At 54.0% G+C, this 23,119-nt stretch overlaps 2 protein-coding genes across 3 annotated transcripts in view; one reads left to right on the plus strand and one right to left on the minus strand.

Moving 5' to 3' along the window:
• GAS8 (growth arrest specific 8) overlaps window positions 1–7,010 on the minus strand; it is a 17,589-nt gene extending 10,579 nt beyond the window's left edge. For both annotated transcript variants that reach the window (XR_004382214.1, XM_032853721.1), the window contains exons 1-2: window positions 6,924–7,010; window positions 247–444 (exon numbers count right to left, since the gene is read on the minus strand). Coding sequence is in view for 1 of the 2 variants with exons in the window: in XM_032853721.1 (XP_032709612.1) it covers window positions 247–444; window positions 6,924–6,938 (213 nt within the window). In the remaining variant the exon portion in view is untranslated. The remainder of the gene's footprint in view (window positions 1–246; window positions 445–6,923) is intronic.
• A 6,195-nt stretch (window positions 7,011–13,205) lies between these two features.
• On the plus strand, window positions 13,206–21,394 carry DBNDD1 (dysbindin domain containing 1). The gene is made up of 4 exons (XM_032853724.1): window positions 13,206–13,441; window positions 18,696–18,842; window positions 19,218–19,358; window positions 20,135–21,394. Exons 1-4 carry the CDS (start codon window positions 13,216–13,218, stop codon window positions 20,290–20,292), a joined length of 672 nt encoding a protein of 223 aa, XP_032709615.1. The 5' UTR covers window positions 13,206–13,215; the 3' UTR covers window positions 20,293–21,394.
• Window positions 21,395–23,119: the final 1,725 nt, after the last annotated feature.

Genomic DNA, 23,119 nt, shown 5'->3' on the forward strand with positions numbered 1-23,119 from the left:
CTGCACGTGCGGGCTCCCTGCACACCCGCACACACACACCCCTGCACACTCACACACAGTCCTGCATCCGTGGGTGCCCTGCACACACATACTCTTCTGCAAGAAATACCTTCGTTTCTCACTGTAAAGGATACAAAGGGCTGCACCAGAGGAGAGAAAATGCTACCCTCCCCCCGGCCCCCATCCGGCTCCGCTGTTCCATGCGGTATGTCCCGCCGCAAGGATAGGCCAGTCAGCCCCACTAACCTTGATCTCGACCTGGTGCCTCTCCTCAGCCTCCTCCATCTCCCGGTCTTTGTTCCTCAGCTCGGCCTTCTTCTCCTCCAGCTGCCTCCGCGTGATCTCCCAGAAGGTGTGGATCTTGTCCCGCTCCAGCTGGAAGTAGTTGCGCTCCTCTCGCTCACGGTCCAGCTCCTCACGGATGCGGCCAACGTGCTCCTCCACCTGCCGGGCAGGGCAGAGCCATGAGGGCCCAGCAGGGGCCCACCCAGTGCCAAGAAGAAAGGAGGGCCACTCTCACCTAAGAACAAGAAAAACTAAAGGTAAGAAATTAAAATAGGATGCTAGGAAGGCCTAAGGACAGGACACATTCAGAAAATAGCAGAAATATCTTGAATGTGGCTAATAAACATAAAATGATTATATCCTTTATTCCATTCCTGGGAATTCAGACAAAAGAAATTTCTCAAAAGAACACAATAGCTTTCTGCTCAAAGATAGTAGTCACACCATTATCACGCCATCAAAAGGGGCACCTGGGTGGCCTGAGAGTCCTACTCTCTCCGTAGGCTCAGGTCATGCTCTCATGGGGTGATGGGATCGAGCCACTGCCTGGGTCCCCACTCTGCAGGGAGTCTGCCTAAAGGCTCTTTCCCTCTGCCCCTCCCCCAGCTCGCGTGTGTGCGCACGCGCGCTCTCTCTCTCTCTCTCTCTCTCTCCCTCTCATATAAATAAATAAATCTTTTAAAAAATTTTTAAGGAGGCACCTTGGCAGTTGGTTAAATATCTGCCTTCGGCTCAGGTCATGATCCTGGGGTCCTGGGATGGAGCCCCAGGTCGGGCTCCCTGCTCAGTAGGGAGCCTGCTTCTCCCTCCCCATTTCTGCTCTCTGTCACTATCTCTGTCTCTCTCTCTCAAATGAATAAATAAAATCTTTTAAAAAAATTCTTTTAAGGAAATAATCTAAGACGATTTTAAATAGGGAAATGATTGAGAAATTAGAGTAAATCTACTGGAAGATTATACGGTCCAAAGACACACGGATAATGAAATGGTGTAGCACCATATACACATATTCACAGAATAATGCTAATTTTTTTAAATTTATTTATTTGACACACACAGAGAGAGAGATCATAAATAGGCCCAGTGGCAGGCAGAGAGAGAGGAGGAAGCAGGATCCCTGCTGAGTAGAGAGCCTGATGTGGGGCTTGATCCCAGGATTCTGAGATCATGACCTGGTCTGAAGGCAGAGGTTTATCCCACTGAGCCACCCAGGCACCCCAGAATAATGCTAATTTTAAAACACTCACCTCTAAAGATATGTGTTAAGCAAAAAAATATATAAAACCAGAAGACCAGCTAACATCAAAAAGGCCTGGTCCAAAGACAATGGCAGCCAAATCTGCAAATCGGTTAAATTTAAGAGAAAAGTGAGGCAGGCTCTTAGCTTCCTTGTGAATTTCCTTTCCATAAAGAATTGGTTAGCTACATCGCTAGAGGCAAGGGAAACAAAAGCAAAAATCAACTACTGGGACTTCATCAAGATAAAAAGCTGCGGAAACAACCTAAAGGTGGCCCAAAATGGGAAAAGACATCTGCAAACAATGTATTGGATAAAGGGTTAGTATCCAAAATCTAGAAAGAGCTTATCAAACTCAACACCCAAGAAGCAACCCAATCAAGAGCCGGGCAGAAGACAGGAAAAGACATTTCTGCAAAGACAACATCCAGATGGCCGACAGACACATGAAAAAGTGCTCCACATCACTCGGCATCAGGGAAATACAAACCAAAACCACAACGAGATGCCACCTCACACCAATCAGAGTGGCTAAAATTAACAAGTCGGGAAACAACAGATTTGGCGAGGATGCAGAGAAAGGGGAACCCTCGTGCACTGTCAGTGGGAATGCAAGCTGGTGCAGCCACTCTGGGAAACAGCATGGAGGTTCCTCAAGACATTAAAACTAGAACTGCCCTAAGACCCAGCAATTGCACTACTGGGTATTTACCCAAAGGACACAAAAGTATGGATCCAAAGGGTCATATGCACCCCAATTTTATACCAGCAACGTCCGCAATAGCCAACCTCTGGAAAGAGTCTAGATGTTCATAAACTGATGCTATTAAAAGAAGATGCTACTGATATGCCCCCCAATAATGGGTCCGAGATTAAAGGAACGGGATTGATAGAAAGAGAAGGTCAAGCAAAGATTTATTTCACGCCAAGCATCAAAAATCAAACCGAATGTTTGGGGCCGCACCTCTTACAAGAGGGCGACCTTTCTCTGTTTCACAGACTAGCTTTCAAAGGCAAAGGCCGTGTGGTTGGGCCTGGCCACGCACAGGTGGCCAATGAGATTGTAACACACAGAGGAAACTCCACAGTCATGTTAGGTCACATATAAGTGACCAATTGAATTACAATTTACCCTACAGTAGACATTTGACCTAGCCTATCACCTTAGTTAGAATTGGCACCCAAAAGGCTCCCAAAGGACGGGGCACATACTCCTTGGTAGCTAGGAGACGTATGCAACCTCTCACTGATCGGACATCTCCACCTGGCCTGACCCACCCTTGTATCTAGGCTTTGTTACCTGGGGCTGGTTTCCAGGACTTGTTTTTAAGTAAGTCCCCTGGGGGAAGGGGAGCAGGGACAGTTTAAGGGTTAAACAACAAGGTTATTGTTTAACCTGGATGGAAGCCTCTGGCTAAATAGGTCCTCACAGTACTAAAAGATAAAGATGTGTTCATATACACACAATGGAACACTACTCGGCCACCAAAAAGAATGAAATCTTGCCATTTGCAACAACATGAATGGAGCAAGAGGGTATTATGCTAGTGAAAGAAGTCAGAGAGAGACAAATACTGTCTGATTTCACTCACATATGTAGAATTTAAGAAAGAAAACAAATGAACATATGGCAAGGGGGGCAGGGGGATAGAGAAGGAGGGAGATAAACCGTAAGAGACTCCTTTTTTTTCTTAAGATTTTGTTTATTCAACAGAAAGAATGAGAGCACAAGTAGGCAGAGCAGCAGGCAGAGGAAGAGGGAGAAGCAGGCTCCCCGCTCAGCGGCGAGCCCCATGCGGAACTCGATCCTAGGAGACCGGGATCATGACCCCAGCTAAACGCACTTAACAACTGAGCCACCCAGACACCCCAACCATAAGAGACTCTTAACAATGGAGAACAAGCTGACCATTGACGAAGGGGTGGTAGGTGGGGGATGGGATAGATGAGTGATGGGCATTGAAGAGAGCATCTGTTAGGATGAGCACTGGGTGTTATATGGAAGTGACGAATCACTGATTTCTACTCCTGAAACCAATACACGCTGTATATTGTAAGGGCCTACTTAGCCAGAGTGAGCCATTTTGTTGTTTATGCAGTAAACTTAGATTGAACCTGCCCCTTCCCCCAAGAGGAAAGCGCTTAGAAACAGAATTGGTGAAATACGGCCAAATAGCCCCCGATAACAGAGTCCAGATTCAAGGACGTGTCCGGCCAGATGGAAACATCCAATCAGGAAAGCACCTCCCTAACCACCCAAGAATGTGGGCCCTGCCTTTTGGGCGCCAATTCTGACCAGGGTGATAGGCTAGTTCAAAGAACTACTATGGGGTAGAATGTAATTCAACTGGCCACCTGTGTGTAGCCAGGCTCAACCACATGGCCTTTATTCTATAAAAGTAAGTCTGTGAGGCTTGGGGGGGTCGCCTCTTTGCAAGAGACGGCCCTGGCCGGTCAGTTTGATTCTCGATGCTTGGCGCGAAATAAAGCTTTGCTTGACCTTCGCTTTGTATCAGTCTCGTCCTTTTGTCTACGGACCCTTTCATATATCAATAAGTAAAATTTAAATTAAAGAAATAAATAATTGGGACATCCAGGCTACCTACTTTGACTGGCTCATGGTATCAGATTTCACTCAGTATTCAGATTTCTCATAAATACACAGATTTCTAGTTTCTCTTTAAAAATTAGAAAACATACCGCCCTGCAGCACAATGTCCATAGGGTAAGCATCCAAAGAACAGACTGCAGTCCCCAGCCCCTCAGCCCTGCCTGGACCCTGGATAGTTCTGAGGTCGTCAGTCCCACACATGCGGGACATCCGATCACTGCTATGTCACAGTTCTGTACCCACAGAGACAAGAAACAGCTCGAGTGCTGGGGCGATGGGATGTGCTGTCCAACCCCCACGCAGCAGCCCCGGTGATCGCTCTGACACAAACCTGAACCCATCATCATCTGCTTAAACTGCCTGTGGCTTCTCTGCATATAAAATAAAGCAACTCAGGGTGCCTGGGGGGCTCAGTCAGTGAAGCATCTGCCTTTAGCTCAGGTCATGATCTGAGCGAGATCATGATCTCAATCCTGGGATCGAGCACCGCATCAGGCTCCCTTCTGGGCAGGGAGCCTGCTTCTCCCTCTTACTCCATCTCTGTGCTTTTCTCTCTCCTCTCAAACACATAAAATCTTAAAGAAAAAGAAAGACACACTTCTACCTTTAAAAAAATCAAATCAAATCAAGCAACTCTTCACCCCTGTGCACTGGCCTCTGCCCAGCTCTCTAACGTCCCTTTGTATTTACATCTTATCCTAAAACCATCCAAACAGGGGCACCTGAGTGGCTCAGTCAGTTAAGCCTCCAACTCCTGGTTTTGGATCAGGTAAGGATCTCAGGAGTGTGGGATCCAGCCGTGTGGCAGGCCCTGAGCTCAGCAGGGAATCTGCTTCTCTCTCTCTCAAATAAACATATCTCTTTTTAAAAACTATCAAAAGGGGCGCCTGGGTGGCTCAGCGGGTTAAGCGTCTGCCTTCGGTTCAGGTCATGATCTGAGGGTCCTGGGATCGAGCCCCTCATCGGGCTCTCTGCTTAGCGGGGAGCCTGCTTCCTCCTCTCTCCCTGCCTACCTCCCTGCCTACTTGTGGTCTCTCTCTCTCCGTCAAATAAATAAATAAAATCTTTAAAAAAAAAAACAACTATCAAAAGAAAGATAGGTTTATTAACATAAACACACGAGCTGACATGGAACCCCCAATAGGTCCCTAGCAGACACTTGCTAGTCACTCATCAACATGGCGGCTGGAAGAAGAGGCACTAACATTGCATCTCATGGTTCACCATATGTTGCAATTTTTAGGTGCCTTTTAATTGAAATTATAATTGTTTAATTATGTTCTCTGGCCCTTAATGTCATCAAAGTGGACAAGTGGCTTAAAATAATTCCTACTGGGACTCCTAGGGTCTCAGTTGGTTGAGCGTCTGCCTTCGACTCAGGTCATGATCTCGGGGTCCTGGGGTTGAGCCCCGTGCTGGGCTCCTTGCTCAGCGGGGACTCTGCTTCTCCCTCGCCCCTCCCCTCACCTGTGCTCTCCCTCTCTCTTTCTCTCAAATAAATGACTAAAGTCTTTCTTTTAAAAGGGGGGGGAATTAAAGCTTATTAAAAATACAAAAATAAAAATAGGGGCGCCTAGGAGGCTCAATGGGATAAGCCTCTGCCTTCGGCTCGGGTCATGATCTCGGGGTCCTGGGATCGAGCCCCATGTCAGGCTCTCTGCTCAGTGGGAAGCCTGCTTCCTACTCTCTCTCTGCCTGCTTCTCTGCCTACTTCTGATTTCTGTCAAATAAATAAATAAAATATATTTTTTAAAAATACAAAAATAAAAATAAATAATTCCTACCGTTTAATGGCAAATAAAATAAATAAGAATACTGTACACACATATACTATAACAGTTCAGCGAACATCAGAAGGGTAAAACCGAAAGGATACATAGAATATTTTTTTTTTTTAAAGATTTTATTTATTTATTTGACAGACAGAGATCACAAGTAGGCAGAGAGGCAGGTAGAGAGAGAGGAAGGGAAGCAGGCTCCCTGTTGAGCAGAGAGCCCGATGCGGGACTCGATCCCAGGACCCTGAGATCATGACCCGAGCCGAAGGCAGCGGCTTAACCCACTGAGCCACCCAGGCGCCCGGATACATAGAATATTAAAAATAGGGGAACCGGGGCGCCTGGGTGGCTCGGTGCGTTAAAGCCTCTGCCTTTGGCTCGGGTCATGATCCCGGGGTCCTGGGATCCAGCCCCGCATCGGGCTCTCTGCTCAGCGGGGAGCCTGCTTCCTCCTCTCTGCCTGCCTCTCTGCCTACTTGTGATCTGTCTGTCAAATAAATAAATAAAATCTTAAAAAAAAAAAAAAAGGGGCACCGAGGTGACTCAGTCAGTTAAGTGTCAGCCTTCGGCTCAGGTCGTGATCCCAAAGTCCTGCGATCGAGTCCAGCATTGCGCTCCTCTTGCTCTCCCTCTGCTGCTCCCCCTGCTTGTGCTCTCTCTCTCACTACCTCTGAAAAACAAATAAATAAAATATTTTTTTTAAAAAGGAAGAAAGCTAAAAATAGTTTTTATATCAGAAAATCATTTCCTTCCAAATTCCTACCACCCTACAAAAAATTTCTTTGATGTGGCTACATTTTTTTTAATATGTACTGTACTTGATAGCTTTGGAGCCAATGAGAATTATGGAAATGGACAGAAGTGCAGGAGCAGACTGAGGGGAGATGGATGAGGAAGCGGTGGGCAGTAGGCGGCAGCTGAAAGAGGTTCATGAAGGCAAACACCCGGAGACAACACTGAACAGCAGCGGCACTACCATCCCGACCCAGGACTAGGCCAAGGCCTTGCTCACCTGCTCCTTGCTCATGTCCTCTGGAGCAAGCCCGTCAACAATCGGGGCACCTTTGGTTTTCCCTTTCTTCCCTTTCTTCTTGGGTGCCTTTGATTAAAGAAGAGATGATTGGGTGAGGAAGGAAGGCTCTCTAAAGGCATCAGCTTCTGGCTGGCTCTGATTAACCCCCGGGGGCACACTGGGACAGGAGGACCTGTTCTGGTTTCTCTTCTGTTGCTCAAGATCTCACGTCCCACCTGGAGCTCATCACTGTGCCAGCCCTAAGGTTTCCCACCCATAATCACCCACAGGGAAAAGCAAGGACAAATCTTCCTTTTCAGAAGAGAACACTTTTTCCCTCAGAAAGGAAGGTAGGGGAAACTCCTTCTAAATCCACTCCTTGGTATGTGGCAGAGACATCCTGGGCATGAATGCAAAATTTACTTGGCCAGGAAGAACCCCAACAGCAGCTCTCAAACGTCACCATGTTGGCGATAATGCTTGGTGACCACCATAGAGAAACCTGCAAGAAACTGCTGGGTATGTGTACGAAGAAATGGTCCAGAGCAAGGATCACAGGTGGAAACATGAGGCTGCCTTTCTTCCAAATACAAAACGCCTTCGGAGAACCCTGGTCAGGAGCTGAAGCAGATGGCACTCCCCATGGGTGCTCTGTCAAGGGTTCGCCACACAGGAGCAGCTCCTAGTGTACTGCCTGCTTCTAACAACAGACGTGATGGAAGAGCCTCCCACCTCCACTCGCTTCCCAAGAGCCCCTCAGGCAGGTACTGAATTTCCAAATCCCTATCTTCTGTCTGCACTTCTCTCAGCTCTGGGACCCGTGCTTGTGCACGTGTGCTTGCATCCACCTGTTCCTGTGACCTTTCTGTGTCTTTGTCTAAATGTCTCTATTAATGTTTCTATGTCTTTATAGGTATGTCGACGTGTAACATCTTTATGATTACAAAAAAAAACTTTTACATGGATACCTTAGAAAACAGAAACGCAAAAAGAAAATAGAAAAATCCCCCCATTCCAACAAGCTAATGACAAACCTAAGGATTCTGGTGGCCGTTTCCAGTTGATTTTAAAAACCCATGCACTGAGATCTCCACTCCTAACGTCCTGCCCTTTTTCCAATCCCTCTGCTCCAAGAAGTCCATCCCATAGGAAGGTGCCCCAGTTTCATAACTACTTGGCAACTCACAGCCAAGTGCAGCAGCTGGGCATAGCTCCTGGGGAGGCATCCCCCCATCAGCTGATACCCACTCCTGCAGCATCTGCCTGGAAAATGAGCTCCTGTGAACCCTAAATCATGAGTGGAGGGGCAGGTGAGGGCCCTGAAAGTGAGACAGCCAGGGAGTCCCACCCTGCTCCTCTAGGTACCGGCCTGACTCCTCCAAGGCTCTCCAAGGAAACAGCAGCTCCTGAACCCTGAGGCTCTGTCCAGGAACCCTCGGTGTAGAGGGACCTCTAGCCACTCCGGTATGCCCCAGGCTCTCCACCCCAGAGACTGGAGGTCCTAGGGTATCCCATGAACCCGACTGTGCTCCTGGGGCCCCTGTGTGCCCCCGGGCCCCTCACCCTAGGTCTCAAGGATATGGAGGACTGAGAATTCCCTCCAGACAGGAAATCCTTCTGACCCAGGTTCTGTCTTCCGGGACAGCGTGCAACCCACAGCCCGGATCCTGGGCGGGGGGGCCGGGGGGACGGGGCGGGGGACGACGACGACGTCTATGAGCCCCGCCGTGAGCACCGGATCCGGGAGAGCCCGGATCTCTCAGCTCCAAGTGCGTGCGGGGCCCGGGATGCGGGAGCCCCAGCAGCCAGTGCTCTCCCCACGAAGACGCCACGAGAGCGCCAACGCCTCGGTTCCAGGAACCCGGAGCTCCAGGCCCCTCTATGCTGGGGTCTCCGCGTACTCGAGTCCCGCGGACCCAGACCTCCCGTCCAGGCGTGTCTCTGCGCGCACTGCCGGGTAGGGAGCCCCAGGCCCCCGCACCGACCCCAGCCAGCTCCCGCCGCCTGCTCACCATGGCTGCGGCGGTCGGGACCCGTCGCGGCCCTCAGACAGGCGGCTCCCGCCCGGCCCAGGCTGCGCCGTCTCCCGGCAACCGATGGGCGGTCCCGCGCGAAGTCTCGGCGATCCTCGCGAGACTCGGCCGGCCGCGCAAGCCCCTAGCGACGGCGGAGGCGAGCTCCTAGCAACGCGCCCCGGCTGTACCCGGAGCCGCGAAGTCGTCGGGCTCTTCCGGGCAGCCGTGGCGGGGGGTGGAACCCCGCGCTTCGTCTCCCCGAAGTTCCTGAAGGCGGTTGGTTGCGGGCTTCTGCTTGTCTCCCCGCCCAGAACCGAAGCTCCGTGAAGCGGGGGAGCCTCTGGGTCCGCGGCTCACCTCCAGCGCCCGCGGCACGGACCACACGCAGGTGCTCGGGGAAGATGCCTCCCGCGAAGGACCGAGGCAGGAAGGACCGAAGCAGCTGCCCCGCAAGGCTCCCAGGAGCCGTCCAAACTAGATTCAAAATCGGGCTGAAATTATGCCCCTGGGCCACACCCCGCCCGAGCCACCTGCTGTCCCGGTGAGCAGGGAGGACAGCTGGGGTTCTGCAGGCCGCCAGAACCAAACAAACATGGGACAGAAGCGTATTTTCCATCTGGCTCTGAAGGGTTGAAATCCGCAAGTGGCTCCTTCTCAAAAATAAAGTGCTCTCCCTGAGAAGGCCTCCTCTGTGGCCCCTGCCCTCATGGCGAGGACAGACTAGAAGCCTCTGCCACAAGTTTCCAGCCAGGCACTGCAGAAGAAAGGGGAGTTTGGACGTTCCTTTCCTAACCTCTTGCTCTGAAAACCGCTAGTCATCATATGATTTCGGAAGGGAATTTCACCCTATTACCTCCATGCGTCACTCTGTGTCACCCAGAAAGCTGGGAGTGGCCATCTTTACACAGTATTCGTCCTATTTCTGTCCACACCCTCAACATTAGCATCTTCCTAAATAGTGGTTTTGCAGCAGGTCATGTTTTGCCTTCTGTTTGGGGATAGAGAAGATCCAGAATCTCCTCTCTCTGAAGAGTTGCATTGAGGAGAGAGTGTGAGTACTGAAGAAGGGCTTGGGTGGGCTTGGATCGGCCAGTCCTGCCCAAGGAGGAAGATGCCTCGTTAGCTGGGCTTGCTTCGGCCCCAGCACACACACAGGGGCGGGGATCTGAGAGCCAAGGAGGCTGAGAGCCTCCTTAGGGAGGACCCTAAGGGGCTTCTGCTTGCCCAGCCAAGGTGGGGCTTGCCAGCCTGGAGGCCATAGTGAGGTCTGCTCATGTCACTGTGCCTGGGCAGCCAAGAGCCCTCGCCGCTGTGCCAGACACCACGGGCCTGATAGGGGCCTGCTCCCCCAGTGCCAGGGCCTCCCAGAGGAGGGTTGGCAGGCGAGACCGTGCAGCTGGGTAACACAGAAGGGTAATGACTGTTATTTAACACTTACTCTGGCCAACGCAATATGCTGGATGCCTCATGCTGATTGGCTTTTTTGCTTTGGAAGTCTGGGGTCTCTGAATTAAATAAATGCATTAACATTAACTCCTCTCAGCAAAAAGGGCAAGAATAAGAGGGTTAGCTAAGGATAACAAGACAGGGAATTCATTTGTCAAAACCAAGAGCATTGCTTAGTTTATCTGTATGGATTGCAGAGATGAATAGGTCCAGTGAGCCCTGCTGACAACTCCCTGGGCTCCTGACGGGACCCACAGTGACCTGTGCTTTTCATATTGGATTTGAGTTCAGATTCTTAGAGAAGAGCCTTTTTTCTTCACATGTGTGGCTCAAGATACTTTCATTCAGCATCAAGCTGTGCAGCTCTGAAGCCCAGATAAACGGCATCTGAGTTTCCTGCAAAATCACAGAGCAAATGTTGACCCACACAAACTGACCGTGTCTTTGACGTCTTGCTCTTCCTAATGCCTGCTTGCTTGGTGGTCAGCTAACTGGCCCCAGGCCACTACATCAACTCAACTTGATGTAGATACTTGGATGGTAGGGTAATAGAGTCCTTAAGAAGACTGGACTCTCTCTCTATATATGTGCCAAATAAATAAATAGATAAATAAATCTTTAAAAAGAGAACGAAACAATCTAGCAGTGGAGGGAGGTGATTGATAGTAGGGAGGAAACAAGATCAGCCATGAGTTGGTAACTCTTGAATCCCGGTGATGGGGTAATGGGTACATGGAGGTTAATCATGCTATTCTCTCTACTTTTGTTTGAAAATGTTCTTGATGAAAAGGTAAAAATAAATAAACACTGGCCTCTGGAATCACCTGCTGCTTACCAGCAGGGATGCCTTTGACGAGACCAGCTGAAGCACCTATTCATGTCTCAAATGGGGTTAATTATTAAACAATTGCTATTACCGTTGCTTTGACTGCCTAAGAGGTCACCCCCCAAAAGTAGTGGTTTAATACAGTGACAACATCTCTTTTGCTCATGAATTTATACCTCAGCCAGGACTTGGTGGGACAGCTCACCTCAGCACCACAGAACACCCCCAGAGAGGTGGCTCAAAGGTGGGGTCTCATGTCTGCCCATTGGATGAAAGACTTAAGTCCAGCCTGACGGCTACTGTCAGCCAGAACACACCCAGGTGGCCTCTCTAGTGGCCTGTGCTTCCTCACACAGGTGGCCACGTTCCAGGGATCCTCCTGAGGGAGCGCTGAATCAGAAGTCACATGGCATCATTTCTGCCACACTCTATGGTCAGAGCCACCTCAAGCCTCACCCACGTTTTATAGATGGGGGAATGCCTTAATGGGAGTAGAATGTTCTGGAAGTGGAATTGGAAATACGGATCCAGGGGCACCTGGGTGGCTCAGTGGGTTAAAGCCTCTGCCTTCGGTTCAGGTCATGATCCCAGGGTCTTGGGATTGAGCCCTACATCGGGCTCTCTGCTCAGCGGGGAGCCTGCTTCCCCCTCTCTCTGCCTGCCTCTGCCTGCTTGTGATCTCTCTCTGTCAAATAAATCTTTTTAAAAATAAATAAATAAATAAATATGGATCTGACCGTTTGGAGAACTACAGTCTGCCACCCCCATCTGACTCTGAACAGTCACTGGCCACCCACTGTCCCAACTCCCCAGGGCACTCCTTGGCTTCCTCATGTCCCCATCACCCACCCTGTAACTCAGGTTCTTCCTCGAGAGGCCATTTTCTGCAGCTTTGGGGTCGCAGGGAGGCCATGGCTCATGACAAGGGCTAGTTCTTTCATGCTAGCAGGGCATGAAATCATTTAGAAAACTACAGACTGCGGCTTTCACTTTGTTTTGTAAGCTAAAAAAAAAGAGAGAGAGAGAGAAAGAAAGAAAGAAAGAAAGAAAAGAAAAGAAAAGAAAAGAAAAGAAAAGAAAAGAAAAGGAGTGGGGGGAGACTATCAGCCTGACAGTCTCAAAGGCTGTGGGTTCTGTGTGACTGGACTGGGGTGGGCACTGAGGGCCTTGGTTGGCTGAGGCTGTATGGACGCCTGCCTCTGAGAGGCTGCCTTCACGCAAACACCAAGTTCATACCCACCTCCCTCATCTGGGGGCCTTTTTCACTCCCAGCCGGAAACAAACTCTTGCTCCCTGATTTTCTTTGGTTTGGTTTGGTTTTATAAAAGTGCCGTCTTTGGGCTTGGATTCAGACCCTTTGGATTCCAGTGACTGGCTGTGCAACCTTGGTCAGCTCACCTAACCTCTCCGTACTCAATTTCTTCATCTGGAAAACCAGGACACGGTCTTCTTAGGATCTCTGGGGGAATAACTGAGATACTGTGCGCAAAGAGCTTGGGACAGGGTCCCATTCCAGGGGCTCATGTGTCGTTCTCAGCGTGCCCAGACCCTTGCCTTCCCTCCCGGGGCGCTCTCCCTGCCCGCTCCCATCTTCCACCTACGGCCCCCTCCCGCCTCATCATTAAGCTCTCGCCCAGCCCCACCCGCAGTGTTCGTGGTGTTATTCATCACAATCTGCCATTCTTTGCTTAGCGGACAAGGGTATGGGGCGCCGCCTTTGCTGCTCCTCGGTGCCTCCTCTCCACCGGCCCACGAGGCGCCGGCACGTAGCTAGCACCCCACAAATATCTGGGGGTGAACAAATGGACCGAAGCTGGCGCGGCTGCGGGAGGAGTGAGCGCGCTGGAGGCGCGGAGGGTGCCCGGGTTGGGAGGCCGCCGCCGGATGCCGGGGGTTGCGCAGCCCGGGAGGTCGGCGGGAGAGGTGGTCCGCGGGGCGGGGCCGGCAGGGGGCGCGCGCGGGGCGGGGCGGGGCCGCACCTGTGCTTCGGGGCTCCGGGGGGAGGATGCTAGGGGGAACCCGGGCCCCGGAGCAGCTGCGCGCCCCGCCCCGCGGGCTCCTCCCTGCCGCCGCGGCCCCTCGGCTGCTGCCCCGATGCGCTGCGCCGGGAGCTGGGGCCGAGTCGCCGCCGCAGCTGCAGGGGCGCCCGGGCTGGGTGACGCCGCCGCCGCCCGCGCCCCTCCCAGACCCCGCCGGCCGCATGGAGCCCCCGGAGGGCGCCGGCCCGGGAGGTGAGTGCGGCCCCAAGTCCCCAGGAGTCCCCGAGCTGCGCCTTCCCCGCAGCCAGCCGCAGCCCCTTCCCCCCGCCGCTCGCCCCCGGCCCACTCACCGGCCGCTCCCGGGGGCCGCACAAGATGCCCGCTAGCTCCGAACTGAGCCTGGCCGGAGCCGGAGGAAGCCTGGCGTGCCGCGTGGGGAGCCGGGCCGGGGGTACCTCCCGGGAACGGCCCCCGCTTTAGGCGGGGGGCGCACACATCGCGTCCCCGCCCCCTTGTCCTCTGCGCTCAGTCCCGACAGCCGCCAGGCGCGCTCCTGGGCGGTTGGTCCGGAGTTTCGTGCTGAACCCCAAACCAGCAGTGCCGGGGTTCCGGGTGGGGGGTCCGGGCATGGGGCGTGTCTGGGCAGTAGTTTGGGGTCCAGCTCCGCGAGGCCTGCGGGTGGACCCTGCCCTCCGGCGCCGCTCCTCTGCTTTGTTCGCCCCGGCAGTTCTCCGCCTAGGGCTAGGGCAGGGACGCCGCCGCCGCCGCCGCCGGGACCATGCAGGGCACCGCGCCGGGACCGGGCCTGGGGAAAGGGGGGCGTTGCACCCGGCACGGCCTGCGGGGTAGCCTGCCCCACGCTTGCAGGGGTTGTCGGCCTGGGCGAGGCCCAGGGGCGCCCACAGCTGGGAATGCAGGTGTGCACGCAGAGGGGCCTCATCGAGGCCCCTGTTGGCTCTCGGTGACTCTGACGCCTGGGATTCTACCTAGGTCTCCCTCTTTGGAGTCTGGCTCTGGCAGGGCAGCAGCTGGTAACGGCAGGAAAACTCTAAGAACCCCCACCTCAAGAGTCCTTTCCCGGAAGCGTGTTCCGGCGCCATCAGCACGTCCACCCGCCCGGCTAGGCCCCAGATGCATCATGGGTTTCCTGGAGGTCCCATCCCGGGGAGCCTCTCTTGACCACACAGGGACCTGCGGAGGGACCCCAGCCACATTGGCGACCTCATCTGGAGCCCAAAGGGATGGCCCCAGGGGGGGTGTCCTCAAGCAGTGGGCCCACCCACTGCTGTCTGCAGTCTGAGCTGGGCAGGTGCAGTCCAGACAGCTGAGGGCCCTTGTCACCCACCCGGCAAACACCACCAGACACATCCGAGCTGGTGGGTGTGGGTTTTCTTTGTCACTTGTTTAAGGGATCCAGCTTTTTCTTGCCATTGACAGTCCCAGGACCCCAGGACTTCCCAGTGGCAGGTATGCGGGGATGTGATGGGAAAGGTTTGGAGGGCAAAGGCTGGGGAGCACAGAGCTGAGCAAATCAGCCCGGCCCTCAGTTTCCGTATCCACTTCTGTCGGTGGGGACAGACTCACTTTCCCCCCAGCGCTGTGGGAGCCCTGAGTGAGATAAGGGGGGGGGAAGGGTTAGGGAAGAGGGGCTTCGTGATCCTCCAGTTTCTCTCTCTCGTTCCACGCACGGATATGTATTCACAGGGGCCTACTCAGTCCAGGTGTGGGGGTGGGGTGGGAGCCGGGGAGGTGGGGGGGGAGGCGGGGCACACCGAAAGGCCTCATACTCTGTGCAGCCATTTCCTGCCTAAACAGTGGCCTGGCAATCCCCATGCCAAGGGAGCTCACAAGATCTTGGATGGACGGCTGTGACTGGCATTCTCTCAGGTCACTGACTTGTGACAACTTTGTTTTGGAGTATGTAGAACACACAAAAAAGTAGAACAATGTGGCAAAGCTCCATGTGCCACCTGCCAGCCTGCTCAACCAGACCATCCCCCGCCTCCCTTCAGTAGCGGTTTGTAGCCAGGCTCAACGTATTATCTCATCTCTAAGTATTTCTGAAATATCTCCAAAAGATAAGGTTTTCATAGAACATAATGAAAATCCCATTTTTGCACCTAAACGAAGTACCAATAATTTCTTAATATCAATGTGTGCAGATATGCAGATGAGAAGGGAGGCACTGTGCTTCTTGAAGGACCCCATCTGGGGCCTGTGGTAAACCAAGGTTGTAGACCCACCCAACTCCACGTGTCCGGACAGCCACAAGGAAAGCAAGGCCATGGCCCCCCACTCAGGAGGCTGCACCTTGGCAGGGCCCATCCAGCATCCTGACATCCATGGACGAGGGGCAAGGGAAATGGGGGACAGATACCCATGTCTGTGACCCCTCTCTGCCTCCCCACTGCCATTTTGTTGTATATGCTAATCATTTATTCACTTCATTAACTTGTTCATCGGTTCATGCAGAGAACCTCCTCAATGCTTAGGGCAAGGCCCAGGGCACACAGCAGGGAACTTAAGATTTGGGCCAAGTTCTCACACAAATGTGCTGGAAAATAGGTCAGCGGCCTAGTGCAAGGTAACCCTGTCATACCCACTCACATGAGCCATCGGCGCCGGGGCAGAACATGGTAACCCAGCTGCAGTCCCCATGGGGTGCTGCTTCGCGGCCTGCACAGGTCAGGGCAACAGTGGTCCCTGCTTTATAGGGGCTGTACTGAGCAGAGAATCTTGGTGTTGCTCCCCCACACCCTGGCCCCAGGTGCCCCCACCCTTGCCTGCCTCTGTGATCACTCCTGCTTCATACCCCAGGAGGAGCTGTGGGTCTCATCTACGGACAGGTGATTCCTAGCACAGCCACTTAGAGACGATGGGGTGGGGTCTTGGCCTTGTTCATTCGACAAACATTTATGGTGCACCTACTGTGTCAGGACCAAGCCTAGGTCCTAGAGGTCACACTTCGTTTACCCATTCCCAGCCTCTGAGCCTGGTGCCTGGCACACAGTAGGTGCACAGGAAAAGTGAGTTGATGTCTCAGGTCCTCCTGGATTTGCCCTTCAATTTCATCCAAAATCAACCTTTGTTTCCACTGAGGATTTCTTTTGTCCTAAAATTCACTCTTTTACAGCATACAGTTCAGCACCTTTAGTATATTTCCAAAACTGTGCAGCCACCACCACCATGACCTGTGAGGATACTTTCATCAACCGGAAAAGCAGCCCCGTAGCCGAGTCTTCACCCCCATCCCACACACAGCCCAGCTCCTAGAGACTGCCATCTATCTACTGTCTGTATCTTTTCTAATCGACTCCTCTACTCTGTGCTTTTGCTGTCCTGGACATGTCATGTTACGGTAACACACGGCCTTTCGTGACCGGCTTCTTGCACTTACCATGATGCTTCCAAGATTCAGCCATGTTGTAGCCTGTGTCTGTGCTTTCTTTTCTTGTTTACGGCTGAGTAACCCCCCTTGTGTGGACTGGCCACGTTTGATTTCTCCATCACCCATGATGCCACTGACCGTAGATGCTTGGCTGGTTCAGGGATGTTGACATTTGTCAAAATGTGCTTCTTACAGCTAGTACGGCAGGTGAGGCCCCCCGAGACCCTGAAGCCCACCATCCACAGTGGTGCTTGCTCCTCACCCTGTCTCAGCACCTACAGACATCGTCCTTCCCACCGAACCTGCAGCTCACAAAAATGGAGGTAGATGTCCTACTCAGCTGAGAAGCCTTCAGCAGCTTCTCCCAGCACAAGCAGAACAGCAGAGTCCTGATGACTTCTGTGGATGTGTATCCCCTGCCCTTTCCCCCTGCCTCACCTGTCACCACGGCCCATGGGCTTGGAAGCGTCTCAGAATCAGGACAGCACCGTCCAGCATGATATGAGCCCATCATACATGCTCAGAGGGCCCAGATGCTATATTCCCCCACTCAAGGAAACAAAGCAGGTTCCCACAGAGTAAAGACTCCTCAAGGACTCTCGACAGAAATGGCTGGTCAGCGGTTCAAGGCAGTGGCCCCTGCTTACCCCAGCTCAGAGCACAGTCTGACCTCTCTCATGCCCTCTGGGTGTCAAGGTGTCCTTGCTGGGCTGGGCAGGCCGGGACACTGGTGGGTGTAACTCTACCCTCCCATGATACTGAGAAGTCACGTTCCAAATGCATCAGAGAGGTGGAAACCAGATCCCCTGAGCTGTGTCCAGCCTGGCCAACCCCAAACCCCTGTGATGTGGATAGCATGGGCGGGTCCCCAGCCCCATCTTCCCCCAGAGGGTGGTGCCCTCCTACAAGAGGCCAGCCGATGCCCAGCCACCTCTGTGGCTGTGAACAATGGCTTATCTTCCTACTGAGCTGGAGATCCTCTCGACAAAGGACCTGGGCATCCTGGCTGCTGACTGCACTGCTGAGCTTTCGAAGGCCCACCCCTGGCCAGCAGCTGTTGGCACTGGGGGCCCAGTTGGGCTCCCGTAGACAAGACTGCCATGGACCCTGGTACATCACAGAGCACTGGTTCACTCTTTATGGGGCCACAACAGGGTCATGGGGGAGCCACAGGATCCAGCTGCCTCTGGGCACATGCCTGACAGGTTTTCTGGCTGAGTTCGGGGAGTGATAAGGTGAGGCAGCAGGAGGGGGAGATGGGGTTGGGCTCTGGAACATTCTGGAGGAACTGGTAGGAAATAAGGATGGAGGGATGTGAGCTAAGAGGTCAAGGGGTTGGCCCAACTGACAGAAGGGTGGGGCTGGCGCTTCTAGGGGGCAGGGGTCCATCTCTGAGTGCCAGTCTCTTCCAAGCAGATTGCCCACAGGGCCTACTCCTGTCAACTAAAAAAAAAAAAAAAAAAAAAAAATCCTTAAATATTTAAAAAACGAGCAATTAAATCTTTCCCAAAAAATTACATAGAAAAAACCTAGAGCAGGGGCACCTGGGTGGCTCAGTGGGTTAAGCCTCTGCCTTCAGCTTGGGTCATGATCTTGAGGTACTGGGATCAAGCCCACATCGGGCTCTCTGCTCAGTGGGGAGCCTGCTTCCTCCTCTCTCTCTGCCTGCCTCTCTGCCTACTTGTGATCCCACTCTGTCAAATAAATAAATAAAATCTTTAAAGAAAAAGAAAGAAAGAAAGAGAAAAAACCTAGAGGAATATTCTCCAGTCTCTTTTACTATGAAAATAAGTCATTGCGCATTCAAACAGAACATGGGTTTTTACAAGAAGTCCAACCACAGAGGACAGAGAGGCAAGCAGGGTCCATTCTGGATCAAAGAGACCCAAAAGGCAAGGAAATGCCAAAGTGACCACTAAAAGTAGAGACAGATGACAGCGTTGGACACCCTCTTGCTCATTCCACCCAGTGGCCCTTGTCTGGAATCCCAGCCCCAGAATACCCCAGGCAACCCTGGTCACTGCCCAGAGCCTCCAAGGAGGGTTCGGAGAGCCAAGGACTCACGTCTTCCCCTCCAGCCTCTGTCCTCCCAGGTAACACAGTCTGTCTTTGTTGCAGAAATAGTTAAGGACGTGGAGGCACCACAGGCAGCCCTGGGCACCCTGGCCCATGGGAAAGGGGACAGCTGCCACTCGCCCACAGCTGAGGAGGAGGTGGGCATCCCAATACCAGCCCCGGGGCTCCTGCAGGTCACAGAGAGGAGGCGTAAGTACAGCGACCTGCCCAGCGTGTGCTCCGCAGGGACCATGAGCCCCCTGGGAAATGGGCATCAGGGTCCACATCCTAAGCAGACACGCCCCCAGCTGTGTGGGTGGGGAGGGGGCTGCTGTGGCTGAGCTCTTACAGCTCGGGCCCTGTGGGCCTTGGCTACACTACCTGCAAAATGGGGGCTCCCAGAAGGCATTTAGTCTAGAGTGTGGAGAGCAGACGGGTGTCTGGGTCTGCCCCACCTTAGCCCGACCTTGTGGGGCTTCACCCAGAGCTCTAGTTCTTCGCCAGGCTCCGTCGGCGGTGGGGGGAGGGCGCTGGTCCCTGGGCGGACTGTGCCTGTGACAAGCACCCCCTTCCCCTCCCCTGCAGAGCCCCTGAGCAGCGTCTCCTCCCTAGAGGTGCACTTTGACCTCCTCGACCTCACCGAGTTGACTGACATGTCCGACCAGGAGCTGGCCGAGGTCTTTGCTGACTCAGACGACGAAAGCCTGGCTGGGGAGTCGCCAGCAGGTGGGCTGGAGTTGGGGCATGGTGAGCAATGTGGGGCAGACCTGGGGCCCAAGCCCATGGAACACGGCTCTCCACAACCCCTCATTTTGGAAGTAATTTTCACACCTGTGTCAGAATTGGTGCTTGCCACTGCACCATCTCATTCAATATTTTTGCATTTTACATGTCTATCTGTCAAACTGGAAGGAATTTTCCTCCCGCCTTCCTCAATTTTCCTTTCCAAATGCCAAAAGGCCCAAGTCATAGTCCCATCAAAAGCAAAATTTACTACATGTGAATTTAATCACAAGTTAGACAAAGCAAAGTGGGGTGGCCTTCATCATTTCTGGCCCCACAGCTCAGGCCTTAGTTTCCCCTTCGGTTCGCAAGGAAATATTGCCCTTTGTCCCAGACCTCGAGGGCCCCGGAAATAGCAAGACCACCAGTGGGTGTGGGGACCCAGCGACCTTCTCTCCCTTCTCACACTCTGTTCGGGGTGGGGGTAGAAAGGGGGTGATCAGATCCCACCCCTAGAGAGCCTGCACCCTGGGAGGGCGATGGGGCAGCTAGCTGCTAGGGCCAGGCTCACACCCAGGGTGGGGTCTCGGCTGCACAGGGACCCTCCTTGAGCATCAAAAAAGCCTTTGCCCAGGCTGCACCCAGACCCACAAGTCCATGCCGTTGGTGGCCTGGCACCTGTGTTTTCTGAGCACTCAGGGGATCCCAGCATGTGGCCAGGCGCTTCCAAGCCCAGCCCTGTCGCTGCAGGAGCGACCTGACCCCCGTGTTCCCATCAGGCCTGCACCCGATGCCCAGGGCCGGCTGTCTGCGCTCCCCCTCCTGGACACGAACCAGGGCCGAGCAGAACCGAGAGAAGCAGCCACTTGGTGACCCGGAGCACCGGCCAGCGATTGCAGACACATTTCTTACCGTGGAGAGGCCCAAGGAGGACTAGGCCAGCTGGCCCTGGGGCCAAGGCAGTGCCCATCTGGACAGTTCTGACCCCTCGGACACTCTGCCCACCCCATGTGGCTCTGGGCCAGGTTCTTGGGGTGCTCCAGCACAAGCACAGCCCAGTGGCCTTATGTCCCGCTCCCTTCCAGTCCTCGGATCAGGGACAACGGACCTGAGGAGGTGGGAGTGGCCTAGGCCTCTTGGAAACTTCTGTCCACAGGACTGGTGCTCTCATCTGCCAGAAGATTCCTGAGTGGGTGCGGGGTGAGGGGGACCTATGCCAGAGAGAGCTTCTCTGCAAAACCCCCAGGGTCTCAGGGTTCCGGTCTGAGAATGGGCACACCATGCTCTGGCCCATGGGATACTCTGCTATCCAGCCAAGAATGTGGGTAGGGGAGTCCGTCCTGAACACCACCACCTTCCTTTCAATCCCATCCTCTTCTTGCCGCCCAGGGCGCATCGTTGGCACTGGGGCCTCCTCCCCAGACCCTAAGACCCTGCTCGTCTTAGTTCCTGTGGGACAGCCGGGCCCACTATCCTTGGCTCCGAACACCGAATGTGGCACGACCACCTCAGACCGTGGGTGGGGGAGTAGGCACGCAGGGTCTGCCCTTGGCAGGGACACATCCCCACAGCCTATCAAAAACGCACAGAGAGGCATGCACAGCCCTAGATCTGTGCCCCTGGCTAGCGTCCTGACCTGGGGTAGCACAGCCCGAGGGCGGCTTGGAACATGCGGGACCCCCAGCATGGCCCCCAACTTAGAGGGCACCAGGCTCAGCTGCTCCAGTTGCCGCTTTCTATGACCTAAGGGACTGGAGAGGCTCTGGTCTGACAGCAAGTCCAAGAAGTTTTCAAATAAATGTGTGAGTTTGCTTTTGGTGCCCAGGCCAACCTGCCCTGACCCATTTCCCACTCACACATTTCTAGGGAAGGGAAACCTGTTCTGCTGTGGCCCTGGGCATGCCCTCAGCCCGCTTGGCACAGTAAAGGCAAGTTCCCCACTGAGAAAACAGGCCTCAGAAATGCCGAGGGACTTTGCCTGCACCCTCTACACCATGAGCACCAATTCAAAGGGACTTTTAACGGGCATCATCCGTAAGTCCACTGAAAATCAAATCCCATTAAGGGCAGCTGCATGCCCCCCGCTCCAGGATAGTGCTCCCCAGCCCCCAGCCTTCCTGCTACGGCTTCCTTCCACAGAGCTACTTACAAAAGATCTGATTAAAATCTCACCTCTTCCTAAGGCCCAAGCACAGCCTCTTCTCTTTTCCAGGTGACCCCAGCGCTCAGGAGTGAGTTCTGGGGGGCGGGGGTGGGTTGGCTGCTCAAGGAGCAGAACTTCTGCTCTGGTCTCCTCCAGCTGAAGCCACTGGGGGCTCCTCTGTGCTGCTTATTTGGGCCACGTCTCAGGGACAAGCGCCCTGGATTTCCAGGCTTTAGGAAGTGAAGATCTGCTCCTCATCCCCCACCCCAGGCCCTGGCCTGGAAAGGCCCAAGGTGCACTTCGGCAAATCTTCCCTGCCCAGGCAGGGTCCCAGGAAGCTCCAGACCTGGAGGCCGGAGATAAGGCCTGTGAGGAGAAGGCCAAGAGTGAGGACAAAACCCCAATCCTTTGGATTACATGTGAAACAAGGGGCCCAGAGAACAGGCCCTGGGCCCCACGCCAGGCAGTTCCTCCCACCGGGCTCTCCAGAGGAAAGCCTAAGGCTCCCTCATCATGGAAGATTCCAGGCCAGGTGTCCATCCCTGGGCCTGCATCACGTGAGCCCTGGTGGCCCAAATGGGTGAAGGGAAGCGCTAAGGAGATTCAGGAGAGGTGAGCACGAGGGCATCCAAGGCCGGAGACAGCAGGGGTTGGGGATGGGAAGCCCCCAGGTGGGCTGAGAGCAGGCCCTCAACCCCAGAGAGGGGCTGTACCAAGCCTCAAAATGAACAGGTCCCCAGGCTCTGGACAACACAAAGCACCCTCCCCTCCATCAGAGGGAGCCCCCAGACAGGACCCCGGCAGGTCCCCCAGCAGCTCAGCTAAGGAAGGCAGAGTTTACTGGACACTTCATTACAGAATGGGCTCTGGGGATGTAAGAAATTCAACAGTGGCATGTTTTACAAACAACAAAACTTAGAAGTGCTTGTCCCAAGCTGGAAATGCTAATTTTTAGTCCAACCTAACAAATGATTTGAGAATTTTTAAACAAATGCCAGCGTCCGGTCTTGGCCAAGCAGAGAGCAGAGGTGCTATGCGGCAGCAAGTAGGGACACCCCCCCTCTCCAGGAGGCCCTGCACACCAGGGGTCCCGGACATACACATACCCCCCACCTGAGGGCTGACAGCCCTCTACTGCCAAGCTTCTGATACCTCTGGGAGGCAGGCTGCATGGAGAACAAGCAGGACATTGTCCGAGCCCCAGGCCAGTCCTGACCCCCGCCGCCCGGGCTGGGCCCTGGCCACGCTCCAAGATCAACCAGACGATCCACAGCAGCAGAGGGCAAGATCTCCCAACCTAGGACCTGCTATCTTTTGTGGGGCAGCTGCCCAACACCAGGAAGAGGTTACCAGGGGCAGCAACAACAGGGCTCTCCAGTTACAACCCAGGGGGTCCCAGCTCAGTCCAGAGCCCCCTCTGTGATTCTAACAAAAGGGGGTAGCAGGGTACACGGCTTGCTGAAGAAGGGAATTAAATCCAGACACACCCTTGTCGGTAAAGCCACCTACCCTGGGAACGGGCTGCTTTGCCTAAGAAGGCGCCTCCCTCGTGCTCAGAGCAGCACCCAGGTGCTGGGTGTGCGAGTGGTTCGGGACCCCATGGCTCCATTACCCTTCCCCC

The sequence above is a fragment of the Lontra canadensis genome, unplaced genomic scaffold (assembly GCF_010015895.1).
Source record: "Lontra canadensis isolate GAN:19392208 unplaced genomic scaffold, GSC_riverotter_1.0 scaffold8, whole genome shotgun sequence".
In the NCBI taxonomy this organism is placed as follows: domain Eukaryota; kingdom Metazoa; phylum Chordata; class Mammalia; order Carnivora; family Mustelidae; genus Lontra; species Lontra canadensis.